The 17,760-nt window shown below is 41.0% G+C and overlaps 1 protein-coding gene across 3 annotated transcripts in view; it reads right to left on the bottom strand.

Moving 5' to 3' along the window:
• The window catches only part of CFAP299 (cilia and flagella associated protein 299), a 578,028-nt gene extending 560,283 nt beyond the window's left edge, over nucleotides 1–17,745 (bottom strand). The window contains exons 1-2 of one of the 3 annotated variants that reach the window (XR_003420180.2): nucleotides 17,516–17,745; nucleotides 4,388–4,518 (exon numbers count right to left, since the gene is read on the bottom strand). Coding sequence is in view for 2 of the 3 variants with exons in the window: in XM_027059197.2 (XP_026914998.1) it covers nucleotides 4,388–4,518; nucleotides 17,516–17,626 (242 nt within the window). In the remaining variant the exon portion in view is untranslated. The remainder of the gene's footprint in view (nucleotides 1–4,387; nucleotides 4,519–17,515) is intronic. The other 2 variants (XM_027059197.2, XM_015074376.3) reach the window with 2 other exon arrangements.
• Nucleotides 17,746–17,760: the final 15 nt, after the last annotated feature.

The raw sequence follows: 17,760 nt of genomic DNA on the forward strand, positions 1-17,760 counted from the left end.
CTATACCCATTCCTTCTTCACAACATTTAAAGTCTCTGCCTTATGGCCACTATACCAGCTGCCATGAATCTCAGTGCAGGGCAGATGAGAGATGATGTTTACTTGATAATAAAGCAGAGATGGTTTTGAAGCAAAGATTGTGGGAACTAGGCAGAATGAAAAACCCACTCACTACCACACCACCCCAGAAAGTGTAGAAACAAGTGGCCTCTAGCTGGCAGGGCTTTAGGGGGAAAAGTCTCAGCAAGAGAACAGAGAGAAAGATTTGTGAAGAACGGGAGTTTGTCACCAGATGGAGTTTGTCACAGGATGTGTCCATCTCCACATACTTCTTTGCCTGGTTAATTCCTACTTATCCTTTAAGAGTGAAGTTAGCCGTCATGCCTTCCGAAGAGCTTGCCCTGTTCTTCCCATCCACCAAATCTTGACATAGTGCCGCTTCAGGGTGTCACCACAGCGCCTCTGACGGAATGCATTATTTTCTGTCCTATTTGTTTTTATTGAGCCATAATTCACATGCCATAAAATTCAAACTTTTAAGGTGTACAATTCAATGTCTTTAGTGCGTTTACAAAGCTGTGCAATCACCTCCAGTATCTAAGTCTGGAACATTTTATCACCCCAAAAAGAAAACTCATACCTATTAGCAGTCATTTCCCATTCACCCTTCCTTCCAGCCCTTGGCAACTACAAGTCTCCCTCTGTCTATGCATTTTATGCAATTACCTACTTTGGACACGTTATGTAAATGGAACTACACAGTATATAGTCTTTTTTTCTCACTTCTTTCACTTAGCCTGGTGTCTTCAAGGTTTATCTTTGTTGTAGCATGTAACAATATGTACTTCACTCCTTTTTATGGCTGAATAATATCCCATTGTATCTATATGCCATTTTTTTTTTACCCATTGATCAGGTGATGGACATTCAGATTATTTCCACTTTTTTTTTTATTTTTTTTTGTAACTTTTATTTATTTTTGAGAGACAGAGCATGCATGAATGGGGGAGAAGCAGAAAGAGGAGGAGACACAGAATCCAAAGCAGGCTCCAGGCTCCAAGCTGTTAGCACAGAGCCCAATGCGGGACTCGAACCCATAAACTGTGAGATCATGACCTGAGCCGAAGTCAGACGCTTAACCACCTGAGCCACCCAGGCGTCCCAGGATTATTTCCACTTTATGGTGACTATGACTAATGCTGCTATGAACATTAGTGAACAAGTTTTTAAGTGGACCTACATTTTCAATCCCCTTGGAGAGACGCCTAGGAAAGGAACTGCTGGGTCATATGGTAACTCTGTGTGTAACATTTTAAAGAGCCCCCAAACTGTTTTCCGTTTCACAGTCCCACCAGCGATGTAATCGTCTCTCATTTATCTAGTGCTCAAATTTCTTAAGGGCAGGGATTGTCCTATGTTCTATCATATCCCCAGCATTTAGCACAGTGCCTAATGCAATATAGTTGTGTTATGAGTATTTATAAAGTGAATGAGTAAATCAAAAGCCCACAATAATTTTTTTTCACCTTATGCCCTCTTTTGGAGAAATCCTTATCAAAATACCCCTTCATCACAGTGCTCCCTCCAATATCTAACTTTCTTCTCTCTAGACTCCCCCTCTGAAACCAATCAAAGTAAATAACTTACTTTTAGGTGCCATCACTTGTTTTTTTGTTTTGTATTGAGAGAAAGCGTGTAAGTGAGGGAGAGGGACAGAGAGAAAGGAAATAGAATCCCAATTAGGCTCCACACTGACAGCATGACCCCATGACCCCAAGATCATGACCTGAACTGAAATCAAGAGTAGGACACTCAACCAACTGAGCCACCCAGGTACCCCACCATGGGTGCTCTATGATTACCAGACCAAAGGATTGGGATCTACGTGGGACTCCTCACCTGCACACTAGATAAGTTAATATAAGGTAATCTGATAGTAGAATCAAGCGTTTCCATGTTGGCACCAATTGGCAGACGGGCAGATGTTCATGTGTATTTTTCAAAGTGATTCTCCAGCAAATCTAGGCCCAAGGCATATTTGGCTCTAGGTCACCCTCTGCTGGCCTTGCTGTCAAGAAACTACAATAGACCTGGGAGGGAAAGGAGCAAAGTGACTCCCAGATGGGGCAAGAGGCAACATATGGGGCCCATCCCGTTACAAAATCACTCAGAGAAGATTTGCAGATGAAAGGCCTTGGGATTCTAGCAACACTGGGTGGGGATTAGCCTCCCATGGTGGGTACTTAAGCAGCCTGATGACTTCCAGTTCTGGCCAGTTAAAGAGACTATTGCATGGAGTAAATACTCACTTTGATCCTCAAACACAAAATGGACATGTACACTTGCACTTTAACCGTGGCCCACTCCTCTTACTATGAAATAGGGCACACCTCTAATAAAAGATGAATATATTTTAATTTCTTATAAAATCTCACAAAACTCTGTCCACTTTTGCTCCTGATAAACATTTACTGATACAGAAAGAGAAGACTACCCTGGTAGTCTATATAAGACACATCACATTGTACACATATACTTGGCATCATTTCAAATTTTTAAGAATAGAAGTCGTGCGTAACGATGTTGAATAAATTATCGAACTTTTATGTAAATTACCTGTGGTAAACAGAATGCCCACCTCCCAGGATGCCCATGCCCTAATTCCTAAAGACTGTGAACATGTTACATTACATGGAAAAAGGGACTTTGCAGATGTAATGAAGGTTATAGACCCTAAAACAGGGATATTATCAGGATAATCTAGATGAACCCAGTGTGACCACATAAGCCCCTAAAAAAGGAGAGATCTTTCTCTGGTTGGAATAAGGAAAGATGCTGCAGAAGGAGAACTCAGAGAGATTTGAAGGGCAAGAGAATCTTGACCTCTTCTTGCTGGAAGGGGACCACACAGAAAGCATGCGGAGGAATGTGGGCAGCCTGTAGGACCCCACAGCCCAGCCCCCAAAAGACCAGCCCCCAGAATGACAGCTGACAAAGAAATGGGGGTCTCAGGGTTCCACAGTCACAAGGAACTGAATTCGGCCAACAACCTGAATGCGTCTGGAAGCAGATTCATCTTCAGAGCCTCCAGAAGAGGGCTCAGTCCAGCAAACACCAGGATTTCAACCGTGTGATGTACTGACCAGAGAACCCAGCTGAGCCACTGTACTCTTGACTTCTGACCCACAGAACATTATGAATAAAAACATTTGTGTTGTTTTAAGCCACTAAGCTTGTAGTAATGTGTTATGGCAGCATCAGATAACTAATACATTACCAAATGTCGATATATTAAATCCCAATATTCTATGGTAATGAAACACAGTAACTACTAGAACAATCAATTAAAATCGCACACTCCTGGAACTAGTTCATGTTCCACTCCGAAACGTTATGTGCTATAATAAACACATGAGAAATTTCTACTCATAATTTTGGGGTAGTTTAAAATTATACTTAAGAATAATACACCAATTCCTAAGTAATTGTCCTCTCCAACATTTACAACATTAGCATTCATTTTTAAAAGGTAAATAGATAATTGCTTTGTCACATCTTTTTTTTTTTTTATTTTATTCTTTTTTTGAGATAGAGGGAGAGAGAGGGAACATGTGCACAGAGGAGGGAGGGAGGGAGGGAGGGAGGAGAGAGGGGGAGAGAGGGGGAGAGAGAGAGAGAGAGAGAGAGAGAGAGAGAGAGAGAGAGAATCTTATGCAGGCTTCACACCCAGCACAGAGGCCCACATGGGACTCAATCTCATGACCCTGAGATCATGACCTGCGCCAAAATCAAGAGTCGAACGCTTAACCAACTGAGGCACCCAGGTGTCCTGCTTTGTCACATCTTTCAAATTAGCTTATCAGTTGATATAGTTCACTTTAGGTGTACATCTCTTTTATAATATGTTTAATATACTTAATTAGATTCCTATTTTATGTAACTATATATTAGTCACATTAACAAAAGCCAGAGACCATTAATAAAGTTGAATGAATCAATGTTCACAAAAATGTAACAACATAAATGATGCCAAAGATGTAAAGGTCTCAAAAGTACAAAGAATTCTAAAAGAAAAGTCACTCATATTCTTTACCATATAAATACATAAAGCCTATAACACTGCCTTACTTTCTAACAAGACTTTCAGTATAATGACTGTATTTTGGGACTTCTATTTCTTAAGTTAGTAGCGCAAAGCTACATGTGGCTTCCTGCAAGCATGTCACAGTTCCTTCAGTCCCTGGTCTACAGAGCACATGCTGAGGATATTCTAAGTTCTACCCGCTCTGGCCCGTGTTCCTAAATGACAACAATGCCAGCGAGATTGGGCTTTTACAGAGACTCTACAATATAATATAAAACCCAGGTTGGAAACACAGACACTTACTTTTTCTGAGTTCTTTCAGCCAGCCTTGCAATCTCTATAGCTGCCTTCCTTGCTTCAAAATCTTCCCTTTTCACCACCTCTCCGGTCCCCCGGTAGCCTAGCTCCACCAACTGGCGAGCCAGGCCTTCATCCTAAAGAGAAAAATCAGTTGTAAGATTTGTGCACGAATTAGATATCTTATTTTATTCGATATATGCTGAATAAAGGAAAAAATCAGAATTATTTTAAAATGAGACATATTAGATATGAAAACTCAGAATCCTTTCTAACAATACTTTCATAAACATCTGATTTGTCATCCTTTTCCCACAGATGTAAGATGAAGAGGAAAAAAAAAAGGAAATAACATCAGTCACTAGATTTTCTCTAAGGGATTGGAGGACAAAAGTCTGTTGTGTTTTTAATCCATTTACAAGAGCAGCTGTAGGTAATTAATAGAGTATCTTTAAAACAATAAAACTGGAGACAATAGTACCATACAAGAAAGACTTTTTTAAAAACCAATTGCACAAAAAGAGAATTGGGTTGCTCTCATCAAGTTCAACATTTCAGAGACTTCCTTCCTTGAGGTCAATGAACTGATGACACAGAGCATTAAAACTTCAAATACAAAATAAAGAGCAGATGAATTTCCTATTTAACTGGAAAGATATTGTTTCCATATAATGTTGGTACCAATAAAAACAGAAAAGTAGAAACCCAAGAAGATGGCAACAAAAAAGCTTCACGCTGAAAAAAGTTTCCCCACAATCCTTTAGGCCTTTTATATTACAGCTACTTGAAAAAACGTTCCACACATTTGTGTCACTTGCATAGCATTTTCAAAAATGAATAAATATTATTTCCCTATTATCTGAAGAGGTGTTATCTTACATTAGGTTGCTGATATAAGGACTAAAGTATTACATTTCAATATGTATACATTAATAATGTTCTTTATATCGGGGCACCTGGGTGGCTCAGTTGGTTGAGCGTCTGACTTCAGCTTGGGATATGATCTCAGGGTTCATGAGTTCGAGCACCATGTCGGGCTCTGTGCTGACAGCTCAGAGCCTGGAGCCTGTTCCGGATTCTGTGTCTCCCTCTCTCTCTCTGCCCCTCTCCCACTTACTCTGTCTCTTTCTCTCTCTCAAAAATACATAAAAACATTTAAAATAAAAAAAATAATGTTCCTTATATCTTCTTAGTTAAATATGACATAGCTGAACTATAGTGAAAACAGCATATATATATATACGTATATATATATGTGTGTGTATATATATATATATATATATATGTATCTTTTCGTAACAGACACTTATTGAATACATCACTGTTGAATGAAAGAACCATCCGACAGGATTAAATGAGAAAACTTAAGATGCCTGGTTAATAATCTGTTCACCCCTCAGGGGCCATTTTAAAGTTCCAACTATTGGGAAGAAAAAATTTAGACACTACCTACCTAGAAAACTTGCTACTGTCCTTTGCTAAATATTAAAAGCAAATACAGTTGGCCCTCAAACAACAAAGGATGAACTGTGCAGGTTCACTTATGCACATATTTTTTTCAATAAATATATCGGAAAATTCTTTGGAGATTTGCAATAATTTGAAAAAACTCACAAATGAATCATGTAGACTAGAAATAATGAAAGAATCAAGAAAAAGTTACATGTGTCATAAATGCATAAAATGCATAGAGACATACTGGTCTATTTTATCATTTACTACCATAAAACATACACAAATCTATTGCAAAAAGCTAAAAAGTATCAACACTTACAGACTGTACAGTATCTTCTCATTTGTCATGTCTGGTGTTAGTAACACATACATCGAGTGTTCTGTATCCTGTACGACAATATTGATATAGGTACCAAAAGACAATTCATCTTGTAAACAGTTGAGGTAAACTTATGGTTTGGATACATACCATACTGTAAGTGTATTTTCTCTTCTCTGCTGTTCTTGACATTCTTTTCTCTAACTTACTTGATTGTAAAAATAAAGCATATGATACATATGACATACAAAATATGTACGTGTGTATGTATGTTTAAGTTCTCTGTTCAACTGTTTATGTTCTCAGTAAGGCTTCCAGTCAACAGTAGGCTATTGGTAACGTTTTGGGGGACTCAAAAGTTATATACAGATTTTCGACTGCACGGAGTTTGGTGCCTCTAACCTTTTTGCTGTTCAAAGGTCAACGGTAGTGAACTCTGTGTAGTAATGAAGATACGTCTGCCAAGCTAATATAGCCCAAAGCACCAGATCTTGGGAGGGTTATTTGTCTTTTTTCTGACTTGTTCCCTGCTTATTATATGTGTTATTTTTAAGCTCTTTAGTGTGAACCACAAAAACTAAGCAAATGACTCCACCTAGTGGAATTAATATTTAATAGAAACAAAAAAACCCAATGATTTTAGATGTGATTTACAAAAGAGATGATTTGAGTATAAGTTTGCATAAATCTGTTACTAAACGTGGGCATATGGGAAGAATTCTCAGCTAAACTCTGTGAGACTGTGGGGGTTTTCCAGAAGAATATCAATGGCTTGTGATCAACACAGTATTTTACATAATAAAGACCATTAAAAAGTTGTTGTATTAATTTCATATATTGGAGTGAATTGTGCATTTCTGTGTGCCTTACCTGGGCCACACAAAATGATCTGGGTAGTTCTACACTCATCTATGTTAATTTGTATTGTAACAAGAAACAAGATCTACTGAGAAAAAAAGGAGAAAGCTCAAGTTGGTTGCCTCACCAACCATTACCACTAGTAGAATCATAAGTCATCTGTCCACTTTATTTTTTTAAATGTTTATTTTTGAGAAAGAGAGAGACAGTGTGAGTGGGGGGAGAAGGAAACACAGAATCTGAAGCAGGTTCCAGACTCTGAGCTGTCAGCACAGAGCCCCACACAGGGCTCGAACCCACAAACCACGAAATCATGACCTGAGCCAGTCTGACGCTCAACCGACTGAGCCACCACCCAGACGCCCCCATCTGTCCACTTTAAATGGTCAATTATCTTTAAAGAGACAAAATACTAAAATATTTTTACTTATTCACATATTAAGCGTTTCTGGTGCTTTTCATTCCTTTGTGTAGGTAGATCCAAGTTTCTTACTGATATGATTTTCCTTCTACCTAAAAAACTTTGACATTTTTTGCAGTGTGGGTCTGCTAACAAATTATCTTGGCTATTGTTTGACTGAAAAAAAATATATTTCACCTTCATTTTTGAAAGAAATTTTTGCTAGATTAGTGTTCCAGGTTGACTTTTGACTTTTCAACACTTTAAAGATGTCATCCCATTGTCCCAAGCCTTGTATTACCTCTGAGAGGTACTTTATTTTACATAACGTATCCCTTCATTTTAAATTCCTTTAAGATCTCTTTATCACTGGTTTTCAACAATTAAGATAGCCCTTGGATTGGTTTCTCTGTGTTTATTCCACTTGGAATGCATCATCTTCCTTGGCTCTATGGATTTACACTTTTCACAAAATTTGGAAACTTTTTAGCCATTATTTTTCCAAATATAGTTTATCCCCTACTTCCCTCTGATTCCTCTGGGATTCCACTTACATTTATTTGGAAGGGCAAAAAGATGATAATTTTTTATAAAATTCTAATGGTTTTGACTATAACAGTTCATCTTAGTAAAAATACGTGATTAGCCATGATAATCCAAGTATATAAATATGGCAATAATCTTTTTTTAAGTTTATTTATTTTGAGAGAGATAAAGTATGAGTGGGGGAGGGGCAGAGAGAGAGAGGGAGACAGAGGGAGAGACAGGGAGAGAGAGAGAATCCCAAGCAGACTCTGTAGTGTCAGTGCAGAGCCCGCTGCCTCGAACTTACCAACCGTGAAGTCATAACCTGAGCCGAAGTCAGATGCTTAACCAACTGAGCCACCCAGGTGCCTCAAGGCAGTGATCTTTTATTAATTGTCAATGTTCTTTTCTCATGTGATCATAAGTCATTATTTCTGGATGCTAGCAGTTTGGAGAGAGCTAGCTATGAGGAGGCGTAGTGCAAAACAGAATCCAGAGATGGCTTGCCCTTATGGAGAAGGCTTCCTTACTATACATGAACTGCAAAACAACTTGTGGCAGAGCAGAGGGCAGCAATTAAGTCTGTGGAAGACTTAATTCTGACTGGATGACTATTCTCCTGGAACAAATTTTAGACATCTCTCAGCTGCTGGGAGGGACACCTGGTCCCGAGGACGTACAATGGAATGGTGCCTTCCAGCTGATGCTGTGGCCTTGGACCTTGGCAGAGTTGGACTGGGACGGCAGGGTTTCATCCACCCCAGAAGCCCACAATACTGCTCAGGGTCCTACCTATTCCTAGAAGGCTACAGATGTGTGGCCTGGCATGCACAATTCACTACTGTTAAGAGCCTTGGGGCTGTACTGTCCCCAGTCTTGGGCCAGAGCCCACTGCCACCCCCAGCCTGGCTGTCCCCCTGAGGCAAAGCACCTCTTATACTGTTCCTCTAGTGGGGTGAGGGGTAGATGAAGACTGGGATTTGGTGTCAAGTGGCAAGAGCTAGACTCTGAACAGGTGAGTCTGGAACAAGGGGGAGCCGGCGTCTGGGGTGCCGAGGTGTTTCTCATCCAAGAAAGGAAGGAGGACGGGAAGGAGGAAAAAGGAAAGAAAAGGAAGAGAAGAAAGGAGGAAGGGAGGGGAGGAGGAAGAAAGAAAAGGAAGGGAAGGAAGGGAAGGGAGAGGAGAGGAGAGGAGAGAAGGGAAGGGGAGGGAAGGGAAGAGAAGGGGAGGGAAGGGGAGTGAAGGGAGGGAAGGGAAAGGAAAGGAGGGGAGAGAGGAAGGGGGGTAGGCAATGAGGGAGGCAGGAAGAAAGGAATGCAGGAAGGGAGGGAGGGTGGCTTGGTTTATGGCCACCCTTGACATTGTCCTGAGAGTACTGAGGCTCCCTTCACTTTTGTGTCTTTTGTTATTATGTTATTTACTGCTGGAGAAAAGAGTTATTATTGTAGTTCAATCTTCGATTTCTTCACTAAACTCACTGACTTGTTCTAATAGGGTTCCAGTTAATTTTCTTATATTTTTTGTATCATGGCAGATAATCATACTACCTTTATAATAATAATATTCTGACTCCTTCTGCCAAGTATTTATGATACTTTCCTTTCACTGTAGCATTGCCGCAGCCAGATCACCAAAAAAAGTTAAGAGTACTCGCAACCATTTTTATGTTTCTATTCCCATGCTAAACTTTGAAATGTTTAACCACTGAATATGAGGTTTACAAGTGTTTGCTATATACTCTTCATCAAGTTATGATATGAGGAAGTTTGAAATTTTATCCTATGCTTTTTGCGCATCTATAGAAGTTATATTTTTTCTTTTTAAATTTAATGTCATGAGTTCATCCTTGCACTCCTATGATAAATCACACTAATCTTACTCTGATCTATTATTTCTTAATATATTCCTGGATTCGTTTTACATTGCTTTTCATCCAGTTCATAAGGGAAATTAGTCTTTAGCTTTCTACTTTGTGCTATCCTTTCTGAATTGATGTCAGTATAATGCAAGTCCTAAACAATTATTTAAGAAAAGTACATCCTTGGGACACTTGGGTGGCTTAGTCAATTAAGCGTCCATCTCTTGGTTTCAGCTCAGGTCGTGATCTCATGGTTCGTGAGATCGAGCTCTGCGTCAGGCTCTGCCATCAGAGCCCGGAGCCTCCTTGGGATTCTCTCTCTCCCTCTCTCTCTCTGCCCCTCCTCCACTCACACATGCTCATGCTTTCTCGATAGATAGACAAATTAAAAAAAAAAAGAAAGAAAATTATATCCCTCACTTTTTTAGTGTTAATTATACAAGTCAGATATAAATACATTCTCCCTGTGAAAAGTTAAAAATGGCAGATGCAGTGAATTTGTATTCTGTCAACTTGGCTAAGCAGAAACTCAGTTTCCCATAATTTCCTCTCCTTTGGTATGTACAGGTTAGTTTGGGCCATAAGACACGTCTGCAATAGATTTGGAAGGCACAAGAAGCAACCATGTTGTTCTAGTTCCCACAAGATCTTCTTCAGCTTCTCCAATTCCTGGGCCATGTTTAGCTCCATAACTGAAGATGCCAGCCTCTCCTGTAGGTCACCCCCACACCACAACTGACGGCCTGCTACAAGTTCTAGTTCATCCTTGCAGGTCTCTCCGTTTGCCCCTGTTCCCCCCCGTTTCTCATGTGCCTTTCCTTCCGGGCTGTGTGTCCTAGTGATTTCAGGCTTCAGCACCAGACACCAAAGAAACAGCCCTTCACTCACCGTTTGAACAGTTTTCTTAAGTGTATAAGGTCAAATCTTGGCACAAAATCATATACGTGGAACACACACACCTATACATATATGTATTGTGTAAGTGTGCATGCATGCATGCCTGTGCGTGTGTTCTGCTTCTCTGACCTAACCCTGAACCACAATCAGCTACTGGCAATGATTCCAGAAGAAGAAGAATTGAAGGATGGGCTTTCTGATTAGTTCTGGGTGACCCGGCACGGGATCTCTGATCTCATTAAAGGCATTAAAGGCCCTGTTCCCAGTGTGAAGGAGTCCAATGCAGTCCCTGGGATGCAGAGGCAAAAAGATACCTGCCATGAAGACGGGCTTAGGGTAACCAAGTGTTTGCTGCCATCTCTGCTGCCGGAGGACGTTTTACTGGCAATAAGAAACACGACGGGGTTGGTTGCCTCTCAGTTTGCTGAGGGCATTAGGGAAAAATGAGCTCAGGACTTGGGATTAGCCAGACACTTGGTAGCAAGTCAGTTAAGGGGGAAACATTTGGTATAGTTTCATGATTAAAAAAAAAAAAATTCCCATAAGTGACAGTCTGCTATATATATGCAACTTTTCATATAATTATTACGCTTAGTATCTATATAAGAATTCTCTCTGTTAAATTTGCTCATTGCTCTGTAAGATTTCATCTATTTCTTATTGATTCACGGGGCTTTACTCTAGATAGTAGCTCCTGGTTGATTATACATTTTGCAAATACTTATTTGCAAGTAATTGCTTGCCTTTTGACTTATTTATGACGTATTTTGTCATGGAGTTTTAAATTTTTGGCAAGGAAATTATATAACAAACCTTAATAAAATATAGAGAAAATAATTCCATCCATGTATTTACTAGGGAAAAAACAAGTTTGAAAATGAACAGCTAACCATTCTACTTCAAGAAAGTAGAGAAAGAATAGCAAAGGCACCTAAATAATATAGAAGTAAAGAATTAACAAAAACGACAGGAAAAATAAAATAGAAATTAAAATATATAAATCCAGTAAGCTTTGACTGCTTAATGAAAGTCAAGAGCCTATCCTTTTAAAAGACTAATAAAATAGATAACATTTGGCAAGATTGATGGTAGAAATAAAGAACTTGCAAACAATTTTAAAAATCAGAAAAGATGGGGCGCCAGGGTGGCTCAGTGGGTTGAGTGTCTGACTTCAGCTCAGGTCATGATCTCACAGCTCATGAGTTCGAGCCCCGCATAGGGCTCTGTGCTGACAGCTTGGAGCCTGGAGCCTGCTTTGGATTCTGTGTCTCACCCTCTCTCTGCCCCTCCCCCGCTCACGCTCTGTCTCTGTCTCTCTGTCTCTCTTTCTCTGTCAAAAATAAATAAACATTCGGGGCGCCTGGGTGGCGCAGTCGGTTAAGCGTCCGACTTCAGCCAGGTCACGATCTCGCGGTCCGGGAGTTCGAGCCAGCCCGAGTTCGAGCCAGCCCCGCGTCGGGCTCTGGGCTGATGGCTCGGAGCCTGGAGCCTGTTTCCGATTCTGTGTCTCCCTCTCTCTCTGCCCCTCCCCCACTCATGCTCTGTCTCTCTCTGTCCCAAAATAAATAAAAAACGTTGAAAAATAAATAAATAAATAAATAAATAAACATTCAAAAAGAATTTTAAGAAAATCAGAAAAGAGCCATAAAACAGGCAAAAGAAAACTATACAAATTTATAGCAATAAATTTGAAAAATTATTTGAAAATATATGAAGTATTTGCTCAAGTTACAAATTCAGAAAAGACCAGCAGGTCGTTTTAGAAGTCCCTCATTTCCGCCCCAAAAAGTCTTTCCTTTGCACTTCCATTTGAATGCTAAATAACTTATTTAGTCAGTCCAGGCAGGAAACAGATGACACATTTAAATGTAGTAATTGAAGGAAATTGAGTGGCTGAGTTAATTAACAAAGGTATAGACCGGGTTAAGAGAAATCCTAGAGAGATAATGAAGCACCCTGCAGCTAGCAACAGCAATAAGCTATTAACGGCCACTAACTAACTAGTCCAATAAGGTAAGAGGAGGGAACAGTTAATAGAGCCCAGGGAAACAGCCGTAGGGGTAGGGCCCGAAACTAAATTGTGGCTTTTTGTAAGAAAATATCCACTCCTAACCTACAGCACAGCATGCAAGGAGTCCGGGGGCGGGGGTGGGGGTGGGGGTGGGGGGGATGCCTAACCTCTCTCTTCCGCTGGCTTCTAATTTCTTGCTGGTGCCTCTTATTGGCTAAACCCAATTGGCCAAAGGGAAAGGGGGCCCAGTTGAAACAGGCAACAGAAATCAATCTCTTTGGGGCACAGAACAAGGTAGGGTATGACAGCATGTCGATCTCAAGGGCCAAACGGAAAATATCTAACACAGCCAGGGAAAGAATTCTAGGTCCAAAATAAAATTTTTTAGAAGTTTAAAGATATTTACTCCTTTTTCCTTTTAGGAATCGCTACTGGGAATGCAAAGTCTAAGATCAAGCTGATTTATAGGTACTCTGTAGACACTCTGAATTATTTTTTCAATTTGTATAAAATATACAAAATACAAAATTAACCATTCTAAATATATAGTCCAGTGGCATTAAGTACATTCATACTGTTGTGCCATCATCATCCCCATCATCACCAGAACTCTTTCATCTTACAAAACTGAAACTCTGTACCAGTTAAACAATAACTCCCATTCTCCCTTTCCTGCAGACCTGGCAATGACCTTTCTACTTTGTCTCTGTGAATCTGACTACCCTAGGTACCCCATAAAAGTGCAATGACACAGTATTTGTCTTCTTGTGGCTAGATTATTTCACTCAGGGTAATGTCCTCAAGGTTCAACTATATTGTAGCATGTGTCAGAATTTCCTTCCTTTTAAAGATTGAATAATATTTCATTGTAGATGTAGCACATTTTATGCATTGATCCATCAATAGATACTTGAGTTGCTTCCACCTTCTGGTTACTGTGAATAATGCTGCCATAAACATAAGTATACAGGGGTGCCTGGGTGGCTCAGTCGGTTGGGCGTCCGACTTCGGCTCAGGTCATGATCTCACGGTCTGGTGGTTCGAGCCCCATGTCGGGCTCTGTGCTGATAGCTCGGAGCTTGGAGCCTGCTTCGGATTCTGTGTTCCCTCTTTCTGCCCCTCCCCTGCTCACGCCTCTGTCTCTCTCTCAAAAGTAAATAAAGATTTAAAAAAACAAACAAAAAAAACATAGGTATACAAACATCTGTTCTAGTCTCTGCTCTCAATTCTTTTGGCTGTATACCCACGAGTGAACTTGTTAGATCATATAGTAATTCTAACTTCAATTTTTTGAGGAGCTGCCATACTGTCTCTACAATAAGTGCACCATTTTACACTGCCACCAGTGGTGCAGAGTTCCAGTTTCTCCATATCCTTGCTAACATTACTTTCTGGGTTTTTTATATATTTTTTTAAGTCTTATTTATCTATTTTGAGAGGGGTGGGGGGGGGGGAAGCACGAGCAGGGGGAGGGACAGAGAGAGAGGGACAGAGAAAATCCCAAGCAGGCTCTGCACTGTCAGTGCAGAGCCCGATGCAGGGCTCAAACTCACAAACTGCGAGATCATGACCTGAGCAGAAATCAGGAGTCGGACGCTTAACCAACTGAGCCACCCAGATGCCCTATTTTCTGGGTTTTTTAAATGGCTATCCTGAAAGAGGTGAAATGGTATATCATTGTGGGGTGAGTTCTTTTAGTTGACAATGTTACATTAGTTTCAGGTGTACAACTTAGTGATTTTACAAGTTTATACATTATGCTATATTCACCACAAGTGTGTCCCATTGCATCTACCCCATTATACCATGATAATATCATTGATTATATTCCTTATGCTGTGCCTTGTATTCTCACATGACTTATTCCATAACTGGAAGCCCGTATCTCCCACTCTCTTTCACCCATTCTACTCACCCCCCATCCCCCTTCCCTCTGGCAACCATCAGTTTATTCTCTGTATTTATCTGTCTGATTCTGCTTTTTGTTCACTTTTTTAAAAAATTCTACTTATGAGTAGAATCATGTTATTGGTCTTTCTCAGTATGACTTTTTTCACTTAGCAGAATACCCTCTAGGTCCATCCATGTTGTTACAAATGGCACAATCTCATCCTTTTTCATGGCTGTGTAATACTCCTGTGTGTGTGTGTGTGTGTGTGTGTGTGCACGCACACGCCACATTTTCTAGATATTAACCCCTTATTAGATATATAATCTGCAAATATTTCCTTCCATTCTATGGGTTGCCTTTTCACTCTATTGATAGTGTACTTTGGTGCACAAAAGTTTTTAATTTTGATGTCATACAAGCCAATTTGAATTATTTTTGAATTACCATTTTATTCTCAGAATTATAAAATTCTACCACTATCTACCTAGGGATGAATCTTTTTCATTTATCCTGCTTAACAGCTAATGTGCTTATCTGCAACACAGAAAAATTTTTTCATTATTCAATTGATTATCACCTTCATTTTCTGTATAATTTCTTTCTGGTAAGTTTATTAGATAGATATTGACCATCATGAAACTATTCTTTCATATTTTCTTTCATAGAATTCTTTCTTATTTTCCTCTTTTTTTTTTTTTACTATATTCTGGGTAACTATATCACCTTTAAACTTCCAGATAATTAATTTATCCTTTAAAAAGTATTATTCTGTTAGCCCTTTCAAAAATGCTATCAATTATATTTTTAAATTCTAAGAATTCGTTCTTGCTCTCTGCTCCCTTTTCATAGCAGTCTATTATTTTGCTTATAGATTTGATAGATATTTAAATGCCTCTGAGATAGAAAATTAGAATTTATTTAAAGTTCTCTCTAGGTTTTAAGTGTTTTGTTTGACATTAGTTACCCTCCTTACTCACCTTGGGCTATCTCTTTCGTGCTATTAGGTTTGCTCAAACATCTGTGGACACACATGAACAGAGGACTAGATTAACTGATATGGACATAAGTGTGGATTCCCTCTAGTTGTACAGACCTAGTTCCCTAATTGGACTCACCTTGGAATAGGTGAGCTTCGGCAATTATGTGTAAAAGAGACTCCACTTGAAGATATGTGGGCATGAAGAAGGAAGCAAAGGTGGGTTATATCCCACCCTCTCCAACCTAACTGCTGAAATAAGAAGGGCTTGGCAAGGGGCACCTGGGTGGCTCAGTCAATTAGGCATCCTACTCTTGATTTTGGCTCAAGTCCTGATCTCAAGGTTTGCAAGATTGGTTTGCGAGATCGAACACTGCATTGGGCTCTGCACTGACAGTGAGGAGCCAGCTTGAGATTCTCTTTCCCCCACCTCTCTCTCTCTCTCTCTCTCTGTCCCTCCCCCCCAAAATAAGTCAATAAATAAACCTAAAAAAAAGGTCTTGACAACAGATTCTATTTTTCTCTTCAGCACCTACTCTGAACTTCTAGCACTATTTAGTTACTCCGAGCTCAGTTCTGATTATCTCTCAGGCCCCTTTACTCCCTCCAGGTCCCCTTATTAGACATGTATTTCACTTTCTTTGGAGAACAGTTCTCTCATTTATTCTTGGGTTAAATACTGCCAAGCGTATATGCTACGTATAGCGTGTACCTCTGCCTTAGCTATGTAGAATTAACGTTCATATCTAGCACATGAATGCATTTCAAAGAATAAGCACTTTTCAAACCTTGCGATCAATATTTAAGTAAGCATGTAAGAAAAATCTTGCTAACATGATCTCTGGAGCCCAAAAATCCACCACAATGCAGAATTATGCTGTTGCAGACACGGGGTTTGGGGAGTTGGCTACAAGACGAAAACCCTTCAGAGATTCGGCTGTGGTTTGGCACCACCCAGTGGCGCTTGTTCTGCCTGGCCTAAATAGGAAGGAGGCATTCTAGGGCTGAGTCTTGGCTCCCCGCCAGCAGAGTCTCCAGGGCAGTGCGCCTTTAGTCGGCCTGGTCTGGCAAGATCCCAGGGCTATAGGGATCCACCGTTCACCTCCTGCCTCTCAGGACCTCTCAGCCTGTTATTTTCCAGCCCATCCTGGTTCGCCTCCCAGAAGACAAGAACTCTCTGCCGCCCCCACTCCATCATCTCCCCCACCCCATCAAACACACACCTTTAAAGAGGGGAGGAAGATGGTTGCTGAGTGGAAGACAGTGGCCAACCCCATGACGTCTAACTTTGCAGTATAGCAGGATCTTTTTTTTTTTACTCTCAATATTAGTTGTGATTCGCAGCTCGATAAACATCAATCAGGAATATGCCTACATATTCCTGTAGTGCCTACCCATAATTAAGGGTACGAGAGTGGGGTGGAGGTTTATGGCCCCAGATGCCCTATATGACACCAGATACACCAGGTTGGTGTCGCCACTTGCCCTGGAAGGCTACTCTCTTCTGTTCTTTAATACAAAGTGGCAAAGCAAAGAGAAACAGCGTGCCAGACCTGCATTTACAGCCCAGCGCAAGTGTCTCCGCAGGTCTCCGCATCCAGCCACCTCCTCGCAGGCAAGGACTTTGGAAAGAATGGGCCGGGAGGCCTCATGTGAGAGGGAAAGACAGATTTTGAAGACTCCCTGCGGGCGTGCGGGCGCACCCGCATGTTTCCACACGGGCCACCACCTCCAGGGACCCGAATTCTGGCCGGACTGAGGCCGTACGGGGCGGGTTCAGGACCCGGTGATTCAGCTCCCCGCCCCTCTGGCGCCGCCGTCGGGGATACTGCGGCGCCTGACGTCGCCGGAGTCCACCGCCAGGGGGCGACCACTCCATGAATGGGGGATCGGGAAGGACTAAGAGGAAAGAGGGGTCCACTCTGCGGTGCCGCAGTTCTTACCTCCAGGTAGTACAGGTCCACGGAAGTGATCTGCGAGTCGAGGAAATCTTCATAGGTGTTGAACTGAGTGACTATGTTGTCCACGGCCGTCAGCCTCTCTTCCTGGTCCATCTTGTTGCCTTAGCCGAAGCGTCCCTAGCGACAGAGGCGCCAGCGTCAGGTCAGGAAGTTCCACCCCCTTCGTGTCTTCTTCCCGATCAGTTGGGAACCGGTGCGGAGCCTCGGAAGTTAACCCCACCCCCACG

Source organism: Acinonyx jubatus, chromosome B1 (genome assembly GCF_027475565.1).
Source record: "Acinonyx jubatus isolate Ajub_Pintada_27869175 chromosome B1, VMU_Ajub_asm_v1.0, whole genome shotgun sequence".
NCBI lineage: Eukaryota > Metazoa > Chordata > Mammalia > Carnivora > Felidae > Acinonyx > Acinonyx jubatus.